This window comes from Carcharhinus amblyrhynchos, chromosome 1, assembly GCF_965287045.1.
Source record: "Carcharhinus amblyrhynchos chromosome 1, sCarAmb.v2.hapA, whole genome shotgun sequence".
Lineage (NCBI taxonomy): Eukaryota > Metazoa > Chordata > Chondrichthyes > Carcharhiniformes > Carcharhinidae > Carcharhinus > Carcharhinus amblyrhynchos.
This window is the reverse complement of record NC_137324.1, coordinates 40,477,734-40,497,183: the sequence shown is the minus strand read 5'-3', so window position 1 is coordinate 40,497,183 and position 19,450 is coordinate 40,477,734. Positions and strand designations below refer to the sequence as shown.

Sequence of the window (19,450 nt, the reverse complement as noted above, 5' to 3'; positions counted from 1 at the left end):
ACTTGCTTTTATCAGTCAAGGCATAGAGACAAGAGCAAGCAGATTATGCTGGAGCTATACGGAGCATTGGTTAGACCACAGCTAGAGTAGTGTGTGTAGTTCTGGCCACTCCTCACTACAGGAAGGATGTGATTGCACTAGAGAGGGTACAGAGGAGGTTCACCAGGATGTTGCCTGAGCTGGAGGCTGGGAACATTATCACGGTTAAAAAAATATCAGGATGATCACTGGAAATAGGGTTAGCATGACTTTAACAGTAGTTATTGTCCATACACATGTGATGGGCTGAAGGGCCTTTCATGGACTGTACGATTCGATGGAAGTCACTGACCTAACTTGAACTTTTATCTCTACGACTTAACATAAATGCAGAGTAAATTTTAAACACAAAAAGTAAAATGTATTAGTCACTGAAAGGAAGCCCCTGCATTGTTATTTCTTCCATTCCATATAACATCAGGCAGTTTCAGTGCAAGCGTTCAAGCATCAACAAGAATAATGTGATAAGGTGCCTCACAAAAGGTTGCTGCAAAAGGTTAGGGTGCACAGAGTTGGGGGTAAGGTGTTAGCGTGGATAGAGGATTGGTTGTCTAATAGGAAGCAGAGAGTTGGAATCAATGGGTGCTATTCTGGTTGGCAGTTGGTGACTAGTGGAGTGCCGCAGGGATCGGTGCTGGGGCCTCAACTGTTTACCATTTACATAGAAGATCTGGAGGAGGGGGCTGAGTGTAGGGTAACGAAATGTGCTGATGACACAAAGATGAGTGGAAAAGCAAATTGCATGGAAGGTGTGGAAAGTCTGCAAAGAGATCTGGATAGGCTGAGTGAGTGGGCGAGGACCTGGCAGATGGAGTATAATGTTAGCAAGTGTGAGGTTATCCACTTTGGTAGAAATAATAGTAGGAGGGATTATTATTTAAAAAAGGCAAAAAGCTGCAGCATGCTACGGTGCAGAGGGACCTGGGGGTCCTTGTGCACGCGTCGCAAAAACCCAATCTGCAGGTGCAGCAGGTGATCACGAAGGTGAATGGAATGCTGGCCTTTATAGCGAGGGGGATAGAATATAAAAGCAGGGAGGTCTTGCTGCAACTGTACAGGGTACTGGTGAGGCCACAGCTGGAGTACTGTGTGCAGTTTTGGTCGCCGCACTTGCGGAAGGATATATTGGCCTTGGAGGGAGTGCAGAGAAGGTTCACTAGGCTGATACCAGAGATGAGGGGATTAGCCTACAGATTGAATAGACTGGGTCTGTACTCGTTGGGCGTTTAGAAGGCTGAGGGGGGATCTTATAGAGATGTATAAGATAATGAAGGGGGTAGATAGGGTAGAGGTAGAGAGGTTCTTCCCGCTTAGAAAGGATAGCAGGACTAGAGGGCACAGCCTCAAGATAAGCAGGGGGGGGGGCGCAGTTCAGATCGGAGTTGAGGAGGAACTTCTTCACTCAAAGGGTGGTGAATCTCTGGAATTCTTTGCCCATTGAAGTGATGGAGGCTACCTCACTGAATATATTTAAGTCACGGGTAGATAGGTTTTTGGTAGACAAGGGAATTAAGGGTTATGGGGAGAAAGCAGGAAAGTGGAACTGAGCCACTTCAGATCAGCCATGATCTAATTGAATGGCGGGGCAGACTCAAAGGACTAGAGGGCCTACTCCTGCTCCTAGTTCTTACGTTATGTTCTTATGTGTTTATTAAATTAAAGTTGGAAACAAATCAACAATTTCATCAGATGAACACACTCCCCAAAGCTTGTACAAAATTAATTCAAAATGTTTATATCTGGCAATTGCATGGATCATTTTAACAACAGAAGGATGACTTTTTAAACAGGATTTAAATTAAAATTTTAATTCAAGTAACTAACAGGATGTTCAATACCAAAAATCATCAGATGGTCATAGAATCCCTACAGTACAGAAGGGGGCCAATTGGCCCATTGAGACTGAACCGACCACAATGTCACCCAGGCCTTATTCCTATAACCATCATTTACTATGCTAATCTCCCTGACACTAGGATCAATTTAGCATGGCCAATCAACCTGATCTGCACATCTTTGGACTGTGGGAGGAAACCCACACAGACACAGGGAGAACGTGAAACTCCACACAGACAGTCACCCAAGCTGGGAAGACACTGGAAGAATCCATTATTAAGGAATCCTAATAATGCATTTAGTACAGTTAAAACAAGTCAACATAGTTTTACAAAAGAGAAGTTATTTAACGTAATTAAGTGTCTTAAGGTGGATCATAGGAGTGTTTATAAAATCAAGTATGACATCGAGCCACATAAGGAGATAGTAGAATAGATGACTAAAAGCTTGGTCAAAGAGGTAGATTTTAAGGAGTGTCATTGAAGAAGAAAACAAGGTAGAGAAGTGGGGAGATGTAGGGAGGGTACTCCAGAGTTGGGAGCATAGGCTACTTAAGGCAAAGCCAACACTGGTGGGATTATTAAAATCAAGGATACTCAAGAGGCCAGGTTTAGAGGAGCACAGATATCCTGGGAGAGTTGTGGGGCTGAAACAGATTATAGAGGGGGGGTGGGGGGGCAATGTGTTGGAGGGAATTTGAAAACAAGGACATGAATTTCCAAATCAAGGTATTGCTTGAGAATGAGCCAATTTGGGTCAGGGCTGAAGGGGTGATGGGAAATCAGGTCGTGGCATGAGTTAAGGCATGTGCAGCAGAATTCTGGTGTTCTCAAGTCTACAGAGGGAAACCAGCTAGACTTCTTTCAAAATTTGTATTTATGCTCCTTGATCTGTTTTTGCTTAAACACATGGACAATTGTATGTGGTCTTTCCGAGAGGGAAGTATTGATTCTGTTCAGTTCTTCAGTGAAAGAATAACTAGAAATCCTGCATTGAAAGAAGTGCTGCTTCAATAGGAATACTGATCTCACCATTTGCAGGTCTTTGTTAGTTACATTTAAAAGCTGCAGTATGCACCACACCCCAAGTTTTTCTGTTGCTCTCAGTTCTCTTACAGAAAATATGCTGAATACCTTCTAAAAATCATATATATCACATCTATGGCATCTTATTTACATTTCTTCAAAAATTCTCAAATATAATTTGCCTTTAAAAAGCCAGTGCTGACTTTTCTGGATTTAGACCATGAATTTCTAAATATTCACCATTTTTATGTTGAATTATAAATGTAAAGAGTTCACCACCTGATTTCAGGCTAAATGATCTACAACTACCTAGCTGATACTTCTTGACTTATCTTAAACAGGGGTTTGATGTTAGATAATGTCCATGCCCCTGTGCGATTCATATATTCAAAACTGACATGTGGACAGAGCCTCAGCCTTGCCCAGCAGCCGAGCTACATGCTGTTGAGCCAGAGTAATATATTCACCTCGCCCTCCATTACTTTTTCAGAACGTGAAATTCATATCCTGCAGTCAAGTTTTAATACTTGTTCCATCTCCTCTTCTCGTACACCTAATTCGTATTGCTGCCATAATTTCTTAAAAATAAAGGAACTGTACTAATATCTCGATGTGAGAGGACACTATATATTTTTTAAAAATGCATATAGGTACCTCAAAGCTGTTTCTAAAATTTAAAACTGGACAAAGAACTTTTAAAACAGCTGAATCCATAGAATCCTACAGTGCAGAAAGAGGCCATTCAGCCCATCAGGTCTGCATTGACCACAATCCCACCCAAGCCCTATCTCCATAAACGCATACATTTACCCTAGCTAGTCCCTTGACATTAAGTGGTAATTTAGCATGGCCAATCCAGCTAACCCGCACATCTTTGCAATGTGGGAGGAAACCGGAGCATCTGGGAGAAACCCATGCAGACACGGGGAGAACATGCAAACTCCACACAGAACGTGACCTACATTCCACACAGGCCGGGAACTGAACCTGGGTCCCTGGTGCTATGAGGCAGCAGCGTTAACCACTGTGCTGCCCCATATCTGTCTGTGACTCTCAAACACAAAAGGAGCTATCTGGCAGTATCAAATAAATATTGCCTTAGGGAACTACAAGCTCACTTTGCCATTTTACCATCCCTCAAGCCGCTTTTCTTGATCCTATAAATATTTTGCAGAAAAGGGACTCCGCTCAGATTGTATACCTAGCCTCAACTACACTATTCCGGCTTCGATTTCTGCACCACTTACCAGATTCATCTCTGCAAACATATCTCATTGTGTGGAGTCAACTCCACCAGACAAGTGAATTATCCAGCATCGATGGAGCAATGAAATAAGAGCTTGGCCAGGGGCCAGAATTGAATTGCAGAGGTATGGGCTGGAAATCACAGATGTGGGGAAGAGAAGCCATGGAAGCATTTGCAAACAAGAGAGAGAACCTTTACATTGCGATGTTCCTAGACCAGGAGCTAATGTAGGTCTGAGAGCACAAGGATGATGGGTGAACCAAACTTAGTGCGTGAGAGGATACCAGCAGTAGAGTTCTGGATGGCACAAAGTGAGAGGCAAGCTTGGAGAACATTGGAATGAGAGTCCAGAGTACCACTCAGAAACATATTTATTTCCAATTATTACTACATCATTGGGCTCATTCATCTAAACTAAAAAGGGGACAAAGTTCTTCAACGCACAATGCATTGAAGCTGCCATGTGTAAAAGATGACTATAAAATACTTATGCAAAAAAAAAATTCCCAAGCACAGTAGCTGCTGCGTGGTGCTAGCTGATCTCAGCAACAGTTGGCCACAGGGGCAGCACAGTGGTTAGCACTGCTGCTTCAACCCGGGTTCAATTCCCGGCTTGGGTTTCCGGGTGCTTCGGTTTACTCTCACAATCTTAAAGTCGTGCTGGTTAGGTACATTTACCCGAACAGACATGGGATTGTGGCAACTTAGAGAATTTCACAGTAATTTCATTGCAGTGTAATGTAAGCCTTACTTGTGACTAATAAATAAACTTTAACTTTACAGCATATCAGGACTAAGATTTCTGACCACTGTCTAACAACTCCAGGTGACGAGTGTGTGTGTGTGTGTGCGCGCGCGCGGATACTGGCTGCCAGAATTCACTGCCTATGCGCAGGAAGAGGAACAGTGAGGTGACAGAGGATAATGGCAACGGAGAGAAAATCATACATTTTTAAACAATGATATAATTTTCCAATCATCGCATTTTGTGCTTCAATGCGATAGCGGATGGAAGTCGGGTAGGGGGAAAGAGCTTTTATTTTATCCATGACAGAAACATTCAAATATCAAATATTTATATCATGCATGATGCATACCTGCATTCTAAGAAGAGTGGAATGAAAGAGATTCTCTGTCTCTTTCAGCTGACTGAATTCTTCATTAGTCAGTGGCTTGTACAACTCTCTTTCACTTAGTTTAACAGCTCCTATCACTCCGGCATCAGTGGTTTGCTTTTTATTCACGACGTTCCTCCTTTTTGCAGGTTTTTTAATCTCTTCATCTTCCTCCTCGTCATCATCACTACTGCTTCCGGCATCTTGGAGTTCTTCTAAATCCTTCAAGTAAAAGCACAGATTTCAATACAATATAACAAGGTGCATGCTGTTAAATTAACAAATTACACAGGGAGGGCCTCACGAGCTCACAGCTCTCTATTGGTGTAACGTGATTCTTGACTTATTCGTGCCTGCCTATGGGTTTAATCATGGAGGTTTGCAGAAAAGGAGCATACGGTAAGAAGTCTCACAACACCAAGTTAAGGTCCAACAGCTTTCGGACCTGATGAAGGAGCAGCGCTCTGAAAGCTCGTGCTACCAAATAAACCTGTTGGACTTTAACCTGGTGTTGACAGACTTATTACTATGTCCACCCCAGTCCAACATTGGCATCTCCACATCATGACTGCCAATACATGGCGTTTGACTGGGCTCTGGAGGAAGAAAAGAAGGGAAGGTGGAGGAGTCACTGTATTTACACAGTAACATAGAAGATAGGAGCAGGAGGAGGCCTTTTGGCCCTTTGAGTCTGCTGCACCATTCATTACGATCACAACTGATCATCCAACTCAATGCTTTTTCCGCATAACCTTTGACCTCATTTACCCCAAGTGCTGTATCCGACCGCCTCTTGAATACATTTAATGTTATGGCATCAACTACCTCCTGTGGTAATGAATTCCACAGGTTCACCACTCTTTGGCTGAAAAAAATGTCTCCTCACCTCCATCCTAAATGGTCTACCCTGAATCCTCAGATTGCAACCCCTGGTTCTGGACTCCCCCATCATCAGAAAAAAATCTACATGCATCTACCCTGCCCAATCCTGTTAGAATTTTATAAGTCTCCATGAGATCCCCACTCATTCGTCTGAACTCCAACAAAAACAATCCTAACTAGTCAATCTCTCCTCAACAATCAGTCCCGCCATCCCTGAAATCAGCGTGGTAAACCTTGCTGTGGGAGGGAGTGCAGCAAAGAACATTCTTCCTTAGAAAAGGAGACCAAAACTGCACACAATACTCTACGTGTGACCTCACTGAGGCCCTGTATAATTGCATCAGCACATCCCTGCTCCTGTACTCAAAACCTCTCACAAGGAAGGCCAACATGCTATCTGCCTTCTTTACCATCTGCTGCACCTGCATCTTACTTTAAACTCATTGCAGCATTAAATTTTAAGATCAGATTTTAAGGTCGGTGTGTAATGGTCCTAGAAGCAACTGCACACAATCAGTTGACAACTTAAAGAACTGACTTGCATTTACATAGCACCTTTCGCAAATCTCAGGACGTCACAAAGACTTTACAGCCAATAAGTTTTTTTTAAATAACGTAATTATTGTTCCAGTGTCAGAAGTGTGACAATTTGCAAATAGCAAGTTCCCAACAATAGAATTGTGATCTGTTTTTGGGGTATTCTTTAAAATAACATCAAGGGATCTTTTCTCTTAATGAAGAAACAGGGCTGAGGTTTAACATTTCATCTGCAAGACAACATCTCCGAAAGTGCAGTACTCACTCAGTGCCACACTGGAAGGGAAGTCAGCGTACTATTTTTGTGCTCAGGTTTCTGCAATGGTACTGGAGCACACAACTTGAGGACTCAGGGCAAGAATACTACCAATAAAGTATGACAGACTGACACATTGGTGGGAACTGACAAAGAGAGGAAATACCAGAAGTGAGCTTCTCCTCAAAGCTCAGGTGGGAACCCTCTGCGGTGTTGATTCATATTCCCTTGCACTGACATCAAGGAACAAATTAATCACATTTTCCAAACTTTAACTGAACATGACAGTGAACGGAACCTGAGAACCTGTGACAAGAGGAACATGGAGAGAGGAAAGAGAGTTAAAAGCAGATAGATGAAATGTAACTGCAAGGGAAAAAAAAAGACAAAGTGAGCATAGCAAATAGGGAGAAGTGACTCCAAAATGAGGGAATTGTAGAGCAAGAAGGATGTAGCAATGGAGAGGGAGGGGTGGCATGAGGATCATTGCAGAAGGGGGTTGAAACAAAGCAAAAGGGAATGAAGAGGGAGTGGCAGAGTGGCACAGTGGTTAGCACTGCTGCCTCACAGGGCCAGGGTCCCAGGTTTGATTCCCGGCTTGGGTCACTGTCTGTGTGGAGTTTGCACATTCTCCCTGTGTCTGTGTGGGTTTCCTCTGGGCATTGCGATTTCCTCCCAGTCTGAAAGACATGCTGGTTAGGTACACTGACCCAAGCAGGTGCCAGACTGTGGCAACTCGGGAATTTCACAGTAACTTCATTGCAGTGTTAATGTAAACCTTGTGACCATTAAATAAACTTTAATAAGATGTTAAACAAGAACAAGAATAAAATCTACCTATCAAGCAAATTATTGGAAATAAAGCTCTGCAGAAGAAAGAATGTTCACTGAGTAGGCAGTAACTTCCAGGCTCCCCAACGTCAGACTGGGGAGTGGGAAACCTCCCTCAGATGCCCAAAGATAAGGGTTTGCATGGTAATTGCCTACATGTGCTAACTTCTTCTGAGTGAACCCCCCCCAATGCTGGGAACCATCAAAACATGGAATCTAAATTGCAAACTTTAGGTGGTTCCAACTGTTTCATACTTTATTTATTAGTCACAAGTAGGCTCACATTCATGCTGCAATGAAGTGACTGTGAAAATCCCCTAGTCGCCACATTCCGGTGCCTGTTTGGCTACACTGAGGGAGAATTTAGCATGACCAATTTACATAACCTGAACATCTTTGGATTGTGGAAGGAAACTGGAGGACCCAGGAGGAAACCCACACAGACATGGGGAGAATGTGCAAACTCCACACAGATAGTGAGTGACCCAAGCGGGCATTGAATGGTGCTGCAAATTAAGAATTTGTGTTTGCGATTCCAAAGTCCAAATTTTTAATGTAAATTGTAAACTGCAGTGATTCCAACCCTGATCCCTTGTGGAACAACACTTTCCAACTTCTTCCACTCAAGTGAATATCTTTTATTCTCACTCTCCAGCTTAATGTCTTGAAGCCAGCTATCAATCCATTCTGCCACTTGTCCCGACTCCACATCTGACCTTATTCATTGGTTTATTATCCTCTGACTTTATTCATTAATTACTTAAATGCCTTATGAAAATCTAGATAAATTATATCTCCTACCAGTCCATCGGCTATTACTCTGTTACCTAAAATAAAATTCAATAAAGGTTTGTCAAACAAGATTTTCTCTTTTGAAATCCATGCTGGTTATTCATTATTGTACTTCTCACTTCTAGATGCTTTTCTATTCTCTCCTGTAATAAGGATTCTACTATTTCTCCTACCACTGACATTATGCTAACTAGTCTATAATTCACTGAACATGTCATAGAATCACAAAAACTCAACAGAGCAGAAGGAGGCCATTTGGTCCATCAAACCTGCATCCACAACAATCCCACCCCAATTATCTACCAGCACTACACCCTTTCCTAACAAATACGAGTAGTAATGCCTCTCCTATCTCTTCCTTAGATTCTTTTAAAATGCTTGAATACAATCCATACAGATCAGGGATTTTAATCTTCCACGTTTTAGTTCATTAAAGACATCCCCTTTTTGCATTAAATATAATTATTCATTGCCCATCTCACAATTCAGTTCTATCACCTTTGTAAATACCAATATTAAATAACTGTTTAACATTTCTGTATTCTATTGTTCCTATGGCATTTACCTGCCTACCCCTTAATGGTCTTATTCCCATCACAGCCTTCCTTTAATTAACTGATTTATCCATTGTGCCCCACTGGTGAATAGTTTGATCTTTCCTTTTAGCGCATTAAATTTTTCCCACACTCTTTGAACATTGTTTTAAATGTTTACTGTTCTTGTTCCACATTGTTAGTTGCCAATATAGATATCCAATTTATTTTCCCCAAGTTCTATTCTCAAAAGCAGGTTTTCTTGAATTGACTAACTTGTTTTTGTCAAACTTATGTCCTTCACTATAATCTTAAAATGCATATTATGGACATTATTACCTAGATGTTCCCCTATTTTAACTCCTTGTATTTTCTCTGGTTCATTCCCATTACTAGATCCAATAGTGAATCTTCCCTTGTTGGGCTTTTTATAGATTGGGTGAAAGAGTCTTATAGACATTGTAGAAATTTCTCTTCCTAATCACTTGTTGCTACTCCTTCTGTCCAATGAATAGCAAGGTTGTTGAATGCAACCCCTGCCCATCCCCACCACTATGATTTTTTTTAATTTAATTCCCAAATTTGTCAGTATACTTCTTCCTCCATTTCCCCTCACTATGCAGTGGTCTGTAGGCTACACCCATGAGTGTGATTGCTGTTTTCTCAATCTTTATCCATACAGATTCTATTTTTACCTTGTGGATAGCTACGCCTCTTTTCTCTACTGTCACTACATTGTTCCAAATAAGTACAGCTCTGCCACCTCCCTGTTTTCCTTTTCCATCTTTTCCCAATATATGACACCCTGCAACTCTCTGTCCTGATTTTTCTGTGACCATGTTTCATTAATCTCTACATCTGGCTCTTCCCAATGTACGAGTGTTTCCGTTCCGTTTTATTCCGGACACTGTGTGCCCTGCTACACAGATATTTTGACTCAGTTTAATAGGATTTTCACTCATTTAATTTTAACCAGACTCCCATTCCAGCTGTTTTTCCTTGCCAATAGCATCCCTTACTTTTTTCTTTCCTATGTTTTTCCACTCCATTTTGTTTATATTTAGGTTGCTAGCATTTGCTGTAAATTCCTATCCCCCAACCCCTACTAGTTTAAAGAACGACAGGCAGGATTTCCCACATCCCTTTACAGCGTTTCACCAGGGCAAAGGTAGCCTCCCATTGACTGGCAGCAGGAACCCAGGATGTGGCGATGCCGGCATTGGACTGGGGTAAACACAGTAAGAAGTCTCACAACACCAGGTTAAAGTCCAACAGGTTTATTTGGTAGCAAAAGCCATTAGCTTTTGGAGCGCTGGCTGCCCCTTCATCAGGTGAGTGGGAGTTCTAACTACAAATAGGGCATATAAAGACAAATTCCATTTACAGAATAATGATTGGAATGCGATTCTTTACAGCTAATCAAATCTTAAAGATACAGACAACGTGAGTGGCGAGTGCGTTAAGCGCACGGTGAAGAGATGTGTATTGTCTCCAGACAGGACAATTAGTGAGATTTTGCAAGTCCAGGCAAGTTGCGGGGGTTACAGATAGCGTGACATGAACCCAAAATCCTGGTTGAGGCCATCCTCATGTGTGCAGAACTTGGCTATCAGTCTCTGCTCAGCGACTCTGCACTGTCCTGTGTCATGAAGGCTTCCTTGGAGAACGTTTACCCGAAGATCAGAGGCCGAATGCCCACGACCGCTGAAGTGTTCCCCAATAGAAAGAGAAGTCTTGCCTGGTGATTGTCGAGTGGTGTCATTCATCCACTGTTGTAGCACCTGCATGGTCTCCCCAATGTACCATGCCTCAGGATATCCTTTCCTGCAGCGTATCAGATGGACAATGTTGGCCAAGTTGCAGTAGTATGTACCCTGTGCCTGGTGCATGGTGTTCTCACGTGAGATGATGGCATTCATGTCGATGATCCGGCATGTCTTGCAGAAGTTGCTGTGGCAGGGTTGTGTGGTGTCATGGTCACTGTTCTCCTGAAGGCTGGGTAGTTTGCTACGGACAATGGTCTGTTTGAGGTTGTGCGATTATTTGAAGGCAAGAAATGGGGGACTGGGGATGGCCTTGGCAAGATGTTCATCTTCATCAATGATATGTTGAAGGCTCCGGAGGAGGTGTCGTAGCTTCTCCACTCTGGGGAAGTACTGGACGACGAAGGGTAATCTGTCCACCGTGTTTGTCTTCTGAGGAGGTTGCTGCAGTTTTTCACTGTGGCACGTTGGAACTGTCAATTGATGAGTTGAGCTCCTGCTCTTATGAGGGCATCTTTCAGCGTCTAGAGGTGTTTGTTGCGATCCTCCTTATCTCAGCAAATCCTGTGTATACGGAGGGCTTGTCCACAGGGGATAAAACCACAGACCTCCTCAGAAGACAAACATGCCTTAAAAATGGGCTGGCCTGGTGAAGCAGCAGCGCTCCAAAAGCTCATGATTCCAAAGAAACCTGCTGGACTTTAACCCAGTGTGGTGGACATCTCCACTTATTAAATATAGAGGCGGACATTGCATAATATTCCCAAGTGTGGTATATAAAAGTAGCAATCTTCTTTATTCTTGTATTCCAATCCCCTTGCAACGAAGGCCAACGTGCCATTTGCCTTCCTAATTACTCACTGCGCCCCGCATGCTAACATTTTGTGTTCCAAGTCTCCCTGAAAGCATCTGAAACACCCGAATTCACTGCAGGGAAGTAAACCAGAGCAATACATCCAGTGCACTTACCTGCTGCTCAGCACCATGCACATCAGCCTCAGCACCCTTCCTCTTCATCTTGCACTTTAATCACCGATTTATCCCGTTTCACCGATAGCGCTTCCCCACTCTCCACACGTGCTGCCCCCCAGTTCCGCTCATCCGACCTCCCCCCGCCCGGCCCCGGGCCCAACTTCCTGCATTCTCATTGGCTCGGCTGGCTGTCAATCAGCAAGCCTCACATCCCATTGGCTGTCAGTTACCTAACGTCACAATCCATTCGTTGTCAATCACCCAGAGTCACATCCCATTGGCTGACAGTCACAGGATGTGGAACGTTCCCCGGGAATTTCCTGCGGATGCGGGCCCAGCAGTAGGACCGCTGCGGAGTGGGGAAAGGCCTGATGTGGTGATTCCGGCGTTGGACTGGGGTAAACACTGTAAGAAGTCTCACAACACCAGGTTAAAGTCCAACAGGTTTATTTGATAGTAATCCCACAAGCTTTTCGAAACGCTGTTCTTTCGTCAGCTGTGTGGAACTTTACACACACCTGACGAAGGAACAGCATTTCCGAAAGCTTGTGAGTTTACAATCATTTAAACTTGTTGGAGTTTAACCCGGTGTTGTGAGACTTCTTACTGTGTTGACTGAGGAAAGGCTCAATGAAGTGTGTACTGCGGACCGGGGGAATGCTCAACCAAGTGTGCACTGTGGACCAGGGGGCTGCTCGGCCAAGTGTGTGCTGTCTGACCCATTGACTATTAGCATTGACTATTTTTTGTTTGCATTTTAGTGTTTCATTGCTTATGTTTTTTTCTGCTTTGAATTATTTGAGGAAGGTATTTACTCTGAGCAGTGAAATGAATCTACACTGTCTACAATACGCAGCAGTGAAGTCCAGGCCTTACTTTTACAATGTTGGTCATGTCACAGAGGTGGTGAATCTTTGAGTAACAGAAATGATACAATTTGCAAACCTGTCCCAACATTTGAGACTTTTTTTTAAACATTTGATGTTGTTAAATGACAAGGAATGTGGCTTTAACACTGCCTAAGCTTTGCAAATATTATTGCATCTTTTCCTAGACATGTACTTTTCTCATGTCATTGTGTATTGCGGTGTTGGGTTGAGTAAATTTGAAAAGGAACACATCTTTTACCTCTGAAATTCTCTGCCCGTTGAAGTGGTGGAGGCTGCCTCGCTAAATATTTTTAAGAAGCGGGTTGATGGGTTTTTGATAAGAGAGGGGATTAAGGGTTATGGGGAGAGGGCGGGAAAGTGGAACTGAGCCACGACAGATCAGCCACGATCTTATTGAATGGCGGGGCAGGCTCGAAGGGCCAGATGGCCTACTCCTGCTCCTATTTCTTATGTTCTTATTGTGTTAATTATTATTCTTGCAGTAGCCATATTGCTGCTTTGACTCCTGGTCAAGATCTAACCAAATAAATAACATCCAGGCATCAGCTCCCTCTGCTGGACACCTTGGCATGTATAAAATTAAAGTATCAAGTGAACCCTGTTCAGGTGGAACCAAAAGAGAACTTGAGTATAGAGGTTTACAGCATGGCTCAACTTGTCCATGTCGCCCATTTTTTAAACCCCTAAACTAATCCCAATTTGGCCCATTTCCCTCTATACATATCTTACACATGTAACATGTCTAAACACTTCTAAAAGACAAAAGTATACCCACCTCTATTATTACTACTGACAGCTTGTTTCAAATACTCAGCGCCCTTCCTCAAGTCCCTTCGGCTGCGATGCAACTATTTCCCTAAATGTGCTATCCACAATGCTGAGTCATAGATACTCTGCAGTGCCCCCAGCTGCCATTCCAGTTCCAAAATCCAAGCTTCCAGGAGCTGCAGCTGGACGCACTTAAGAACATAAGAACATAAGAAATAGGAGCAGGAGTAGGCCATCTGGCCCTTCGAGCCTGCCCCGCCATTCAATAAGATCATGGCTGATCTGTCGTGGCTCAGTTCCACTTTCCCGCCCTCTCCCCATAACCCTTAATCCCCTCTCTTATCAAAAACCCATCAACCCGCTTCTTAAAAATATTTAGCGAGGCAGCCTCCACCACTTCAACGGGCAGAGAATTCCAGAGATTCACCACCCTTTGAGTGAAGAAGTTCCTCCTCAACTCCGTTCTGAACTGCCCCCCCTTTATCTTGAGGCTGTGCCCCCTAGTCCTACTGTCTTTTTTGAGCGGGAACAGTCTTTCCACCTCTATCCTATCCATCCCATTCATCATCTTATACGTCTCAATGAGATCTCCCCTCATTCTTCTAAACTCTAACGAGTACAAGCCTAGTTTATTCAGCCTCTCCTCATAGCTCAACCCCCTCAACTCCGGTATCAGCCTAGTAAACCTCCTCTGCACTCCCTCCAAGGCCAAAATATCCTTGCGCAGGTGCGGCGCCCAAAACTGCACACAGTACTCCAGCTGCGGCCTCACCAATGCCCTATACAGCTGCAGCAAGACCTCCCTACTTTTATATTCAATCCCCCTCGCTATGAAGGCCAGCATCCCATTCGCCTTCCTGACCACCTGCTGCACCTGCAGGCTGGGTTTTTGCGACTCATGCACAAGGACCCCGAGGTCCCTCTGCACCGTCGCCTGCTGCAGTTTTTCGCCACGTAAGTAATAGTCCTTCCTACCATTCTTCCTACCAAAGTGGACCACCTCACACTTGCCAACATTAAATTCCATTTGCCATTTCCTGGCCCATTCGCCCAGCCTATCTAGATCCTTCTGCAGACTCTCCACACCCTCCGCACAATTTGCCTTTCCCCCAATCTTGGTGTCATCAGCAAATTTCGACACCCTACACTCGGTTCCCTCCTCCAGATCATCTATATAAATGGTAAATAGCTGAGGCCCCAGCACCGACCCCTGGGGCACCCCACTAGTCACCAACCGCCAATCCGAATAGCACCCATTGACCCCCACTCTCTGCCTCCTATTTGACAACCAATCCTCTATCCACGCTAACACCCTACCCCCAACTCCATGTCCTCTGACCTTCTGCAGTAACCTCTTGTGAGGTACCTTATCAAACGCCTTCTGAAAATCCAGAAAGACCACATCCACCGGCTCTCCTCTATCCACCGCCCTAGACACATCCTCATAGAACTCCAGTAAATTGGTCAGACACGACTTCCCTTTAATGAAACCGTGTTGCGTCTGCCCTATCAAGCAATTCCCTTCAAGATGCCTCGCAATTTCCTCCTTAATGACGGATTCTAACATTTTACCTACCACAGACATTAAACTAACCGGCCTGTAATTCCCCGCCTTTTGCCTGCCTGCCCACATGCAGGCCCCAAGCACTGGAAGTGTGCCCAGCCTTCCACATAGAGCAAGATGAGCAAACCACAGCCTCAAGCTCTCCTGCCACGACTAAACCCTATAAGTTTGAAAACTTTAAGATTTTTTCAAAAAAGAAATAAAGCAAATAATCCTCTACTCTTGCATAAACAATAAGTTTCAACTTAATATGATTTGGAAATACCCACCAGAACTTAACAATCAGCTGCATCTTTTGATCTCATGTCACTTTCTGACTTATAATGTCTGTGCCCTTTTTTTGGTCAGGGGAAGGAAACACTAATGTAGAGTTTTGGGCTCAACTGCTTCTTGACACCAATTCTTCCGCTTCCCACTTTTCAGTAGAGTATCTACCCTCCAAAATTTGGAACCAGTCCAGAGTCAAAGAACTTTCAAAAGCCGGAAAATCTCTGCACGTTTGGCAGCATCTGTAAGCACCAGCATTGCCAAACCTGCTGAGATTTTCCAGCATTTTCTCTTTTGGTTTCAGATTCCAATATCTGCAGTAATTTGCTTTTATCCTGTTCAGGTAAAGATTGGATGGCGTGGGAAATATAACCAAAAGCTGTCTGACAACAGTCAACTAAAACAGCTTCATAGAATCCTATTTGGCCCATCGATTCTGCACCAGCCAAATCCCACCCAAGCCTGTAACTCCATATATTTTCCCTGCTAATCCCCCTGACACTAGGGTCAATTTATCATGGCCAATCAACCTAACCCACACATCTTTGAACTGTGGGAGGAAACTGGAGCACCCAGACGAAACCCATGCAGACACGGGGAGAACGTGCAAACCACACACAGACAGTGACCCGGGGCCAGAATCCATCATCAAGGAGGAAATAGCGAGGCATCTTGAGAGGAATTGCTTGATAGAGCAGACGCAGCACGGTTTCGTTAAAGGGAAGTCGTGTCTGACAAATTTACTGGAGTTCTATGAGGATGTGTCCAGGGCGGTGGATAGAGGAGAGCCGGTGGATGTGGTCTTTCTGGATTTTCAGAAGGCATTTGACAAGATACCTCACAGGAGGTTATTGCAGAAGGTCAGGGGACATGGAGTTGGGGGTAGGGTGTTAGCGTGGATAGAGGATTGGTTGTCAAATAGGAGGCAGAGAGTGGGGGTCAATGGGTGCTATTCGGATTGGCGGATGGTGACTAGTGGAGTGCCTCAGGGGTTGGTGCTGGGGCCTCAGCTATTTACCATTTATATAGATGATCTGGAGGAGGGAACCGAGTGTAGGGTGTCGAAATTTGCTGATGACACCAAGATTGGAGGAAAGGCAAATTGTGTGGAGGGTGTGGAGAGTCTACAGAAGGATCTAGATAGGCTGGGCAAATGGGCCAGGAAATGGCAAATGGAATTTAATGTTGGCAAGTGCGAGGTGGTCCACTTTGGTCGGAATAATGGTAGGAAGGATTATTACTTACGTGGCGAAAAACTGCAGCAGGCGACAGTGCAGAGGGACCTTGGGGTCCTTGTGCATGAGTCGCAAAAACCCAGCTTGCAGGTGCAGCAGGTGGTCAGGAAGGCGAATGGGATGCTGGCCTTCATAGCAAGGGGGATTGAATATAAAAGTAGGGAGGTCTTGCTGCGGCTGTATAGGGCATTGGTGAGGCCGCAGCTGGAGTACTGTGTGCAGTTTTGGGCGCCGTACTTACACAAGGATATTTTGGCCTTGGAGGGAGTGCAGAGGAGGTTTACTAGGCTGATGCCGGAGTTGAGGGGGTTGAGCTATGAGGAGAGGCTGAATAAACTGGGCTTGTACTCGTTAGAGTTTAGAAGAATGAGGGGAGATCTCATTGAGACGTATAAGATGATGAATGGGATGGATAGGATAGAGGTGGAGAGACTCTTCCCGCTCAGAAGGGATAGTAGGACTAGGGGGCACAGCCTCAAGATAAAGGGGGGGTGGTTTAGAACGGAGTTGAGGAGGAACTTCTTCACTCAAAGGGTGGTGAATCTCTGGAATTCTCTGCCCATTGAAGTGGTGGAGGCTACCTCGCTAAATATTTTTAAGACGCGGGTTGATGGGTTTTTGATAAGAGAGGGGATTAAGGGTTATGGGGAGAGGGCGGGAAAGTGGAACTGAGCCACGACAGATCAGCCATGATCTTATTGAATGGCGGGGCAGGCTCGAAGGGCTAGATGGCCTACTCCTGCTCCTACTTCTTATGGTCTTATGTACTGTGAGATAGCAGTGCTGACCAGTGTGCCACCCCTAAAAATTCCATAAGGATGATTTATATGCCCTTATGACCCCATTGGAATCTAAATATTGAATGGTAGTGGGCTTTGATCACAACAACGTTAGGATGCAGAAAAAGTCCATCCTGTCTGCACAAGCTGTCTCTCACCATAATCGTGCACGTTCTTCCTTCAAGATACTGCTTTTAAATGTATCGATTGAATCTGCCCCCACCATAGTCTCTGGCAATACATTTCCAGAATTTAACTACTTGCTAAGTGCAAAGGTTCTTTTTTCTCATATCACTTGTGCTTCTTTTACCAGTTGGTTTAAACCTGTGCCCTTTTGTATCCTGATCCTTTCACAAGTGGTAAAGTTTCCACCTACCTATTCAATTAAGTCTCCACTCAGCCGTCTTTTCTCCAAGGAAAATATTCGCAACCTCTCCAGTCTACCTTCATAACTGAAGTCATTCGCCTCGGAACCATTCTTGTGAATCTTTTCTGCATTCTCTCTCGTGCCTTCACATCTTTACTAAATTGCAATTCTCCAGCTGAGGCTACACTAGTGTCTTCACGGAATCGTTACAGTGCAGAAGGAGGCCATTCAGCCCATTGAGTCTGCACTGGCATCTTAACCAGGCCCACCCAACACCCTATCCCCACAACCCTACACCATTTACCCCGCTAATCTCCTAATCTACACACAAGGGCAATTTAGCATAGCAGTGCATCTAACCACATCTTTAGACTGTTATACAAACTCAACAAAGTAGGAATGGGTTTCGGCCATTCAGACCTTTGAGCCTGCTCTGCCATTCAATAAGATCATGGCTGATCGGTGGCCTACCTCCATGGACCTGCCCGAGGCCTATATCCCTGCTCAATAAAAATTTATCAAGCTCAGACTTAAATTCAAAATAAACCGGCATCCACCACCATTTGAGAAAGAGAATTCCATAGTTTCACCCAAGAGAGGTCCAAACCTCCACTACTCTCTGCGTGCAGAAGTGTTTTCTAATGTCTCTCCTGAACACCTTGGCCCTAACTTTTAGATTATTGCCTCTAGTTCTAGAGCTTACAACTAGTGGAAACAGTTTATCCTTATCCACCCCGTCCTTTCCTGTAAATATTTTGTAGACTTCTATTAGATCACTCCTCAATTTTCTGAATTTGAGAGAATAAAGGCCTAATTTGTCTAATTTCTCCTCATAACTTAGAAATCCAAGTATCGTTCTTGTAAATCAGTGTTGAACTCCCTCCAGGACCAAAACATCCTTACTAAGGTGAAGTGCCCATATCTTCTCTCAGCACTGTAAATGGGGTTTAACTGGAATTTCGTACAACTGCAGCATAACACCTGCATCCCTATACTTCAGTCTTTATATGTAAAGGCCAGCATTCCATTGGCCTTCTTGGCTATGTTCTGCATCTGTTGTGCAAAAAAATAGGGGCTATATGCCTGAACCTTCAAATCTCGTTGGACATCCACTGAATTTAACTTTGTGCCTATACGCTCTTTTATTCTTTTTTGATCCAAAATGGATAACCTCACTTAATGCTAGGGGCATGAATGGTACAGAGTTTGTAAGGAGCATCCAGAGGGCTTCTTGAAACGGTATATAGATAGTCCAACTTGAGAAGGGACCATACCAGACCTGATATTGGGGAATGAGCCCAACCAAGTAGTTAATGTTTCAGTAAGGAAGCAGTTCAGGAACAGTGAACAATTCAGTAAGCTTTAAGGTACTGATCAATAAAGACAAGTGTAGTCCTCAAGTTAAGGTGTTAAACTGAAGGAAAGTTAATTACAACAATATTAAGCAGGAACTGAAGAATGTCAACATCTGTCATGTGAGAGGCTTTCAAATGTAAGTGCCGGAATTCAGGACTGGCATATTCCTGTAAGGATGAAGGTAAGTGTGGCAAGTTTTGGGAGCCTTGGATAATGAAAGACATTGCGAATGTAGTCAGAGAGAAAAAGGAAGCATTTGTCAAGGATAGGAGGCTGGGAACACACAAAGCAAATGTAGAACACAAGGAGAGTGGAAAAAAATTTAAGCAAGATGTACGGACGGCTAAAAGGGCCATGAAAAGTCATTGACCAGCAGGATTAAGGAAAATCTCAAGGT

General features: G+C 44.0%; 1 protein-coding gene across 1 annotated transcript in view; it reads right to left on the bottom strand.

Annotated features, from left to right (window-relative positions):
* The window catches only part of nol6 (nucleolar protein 6 (RNA-associated)), a 110,644-nt gene extending 98,727 nt beyond the window's left edge, over nucleotides 1-11,917 (bottom strand). The window contains exons 1-2 of the mRNA XM_080214038.1: nucleotides 11,825-11,917; nucleotides 5,244-5,483 (exon numbers count right to left, since the gene is read on the bottom strand). Of these exons, the coding sequence (XP_080070164.1) occupies nucleotides 5,244-5,483; nucleotides 11,825-11,872 (288 nt within the window). The 5' untranslated portion in view covers nucleotides 11,873-11,917. The remainder of the gene's footprint in view (nucleotides 1-5,243; nucleotides 5,484-11,824) is intronic.
* Nucleotides 11,918-19,450: the final 7,533 nt, after the last annotated feature.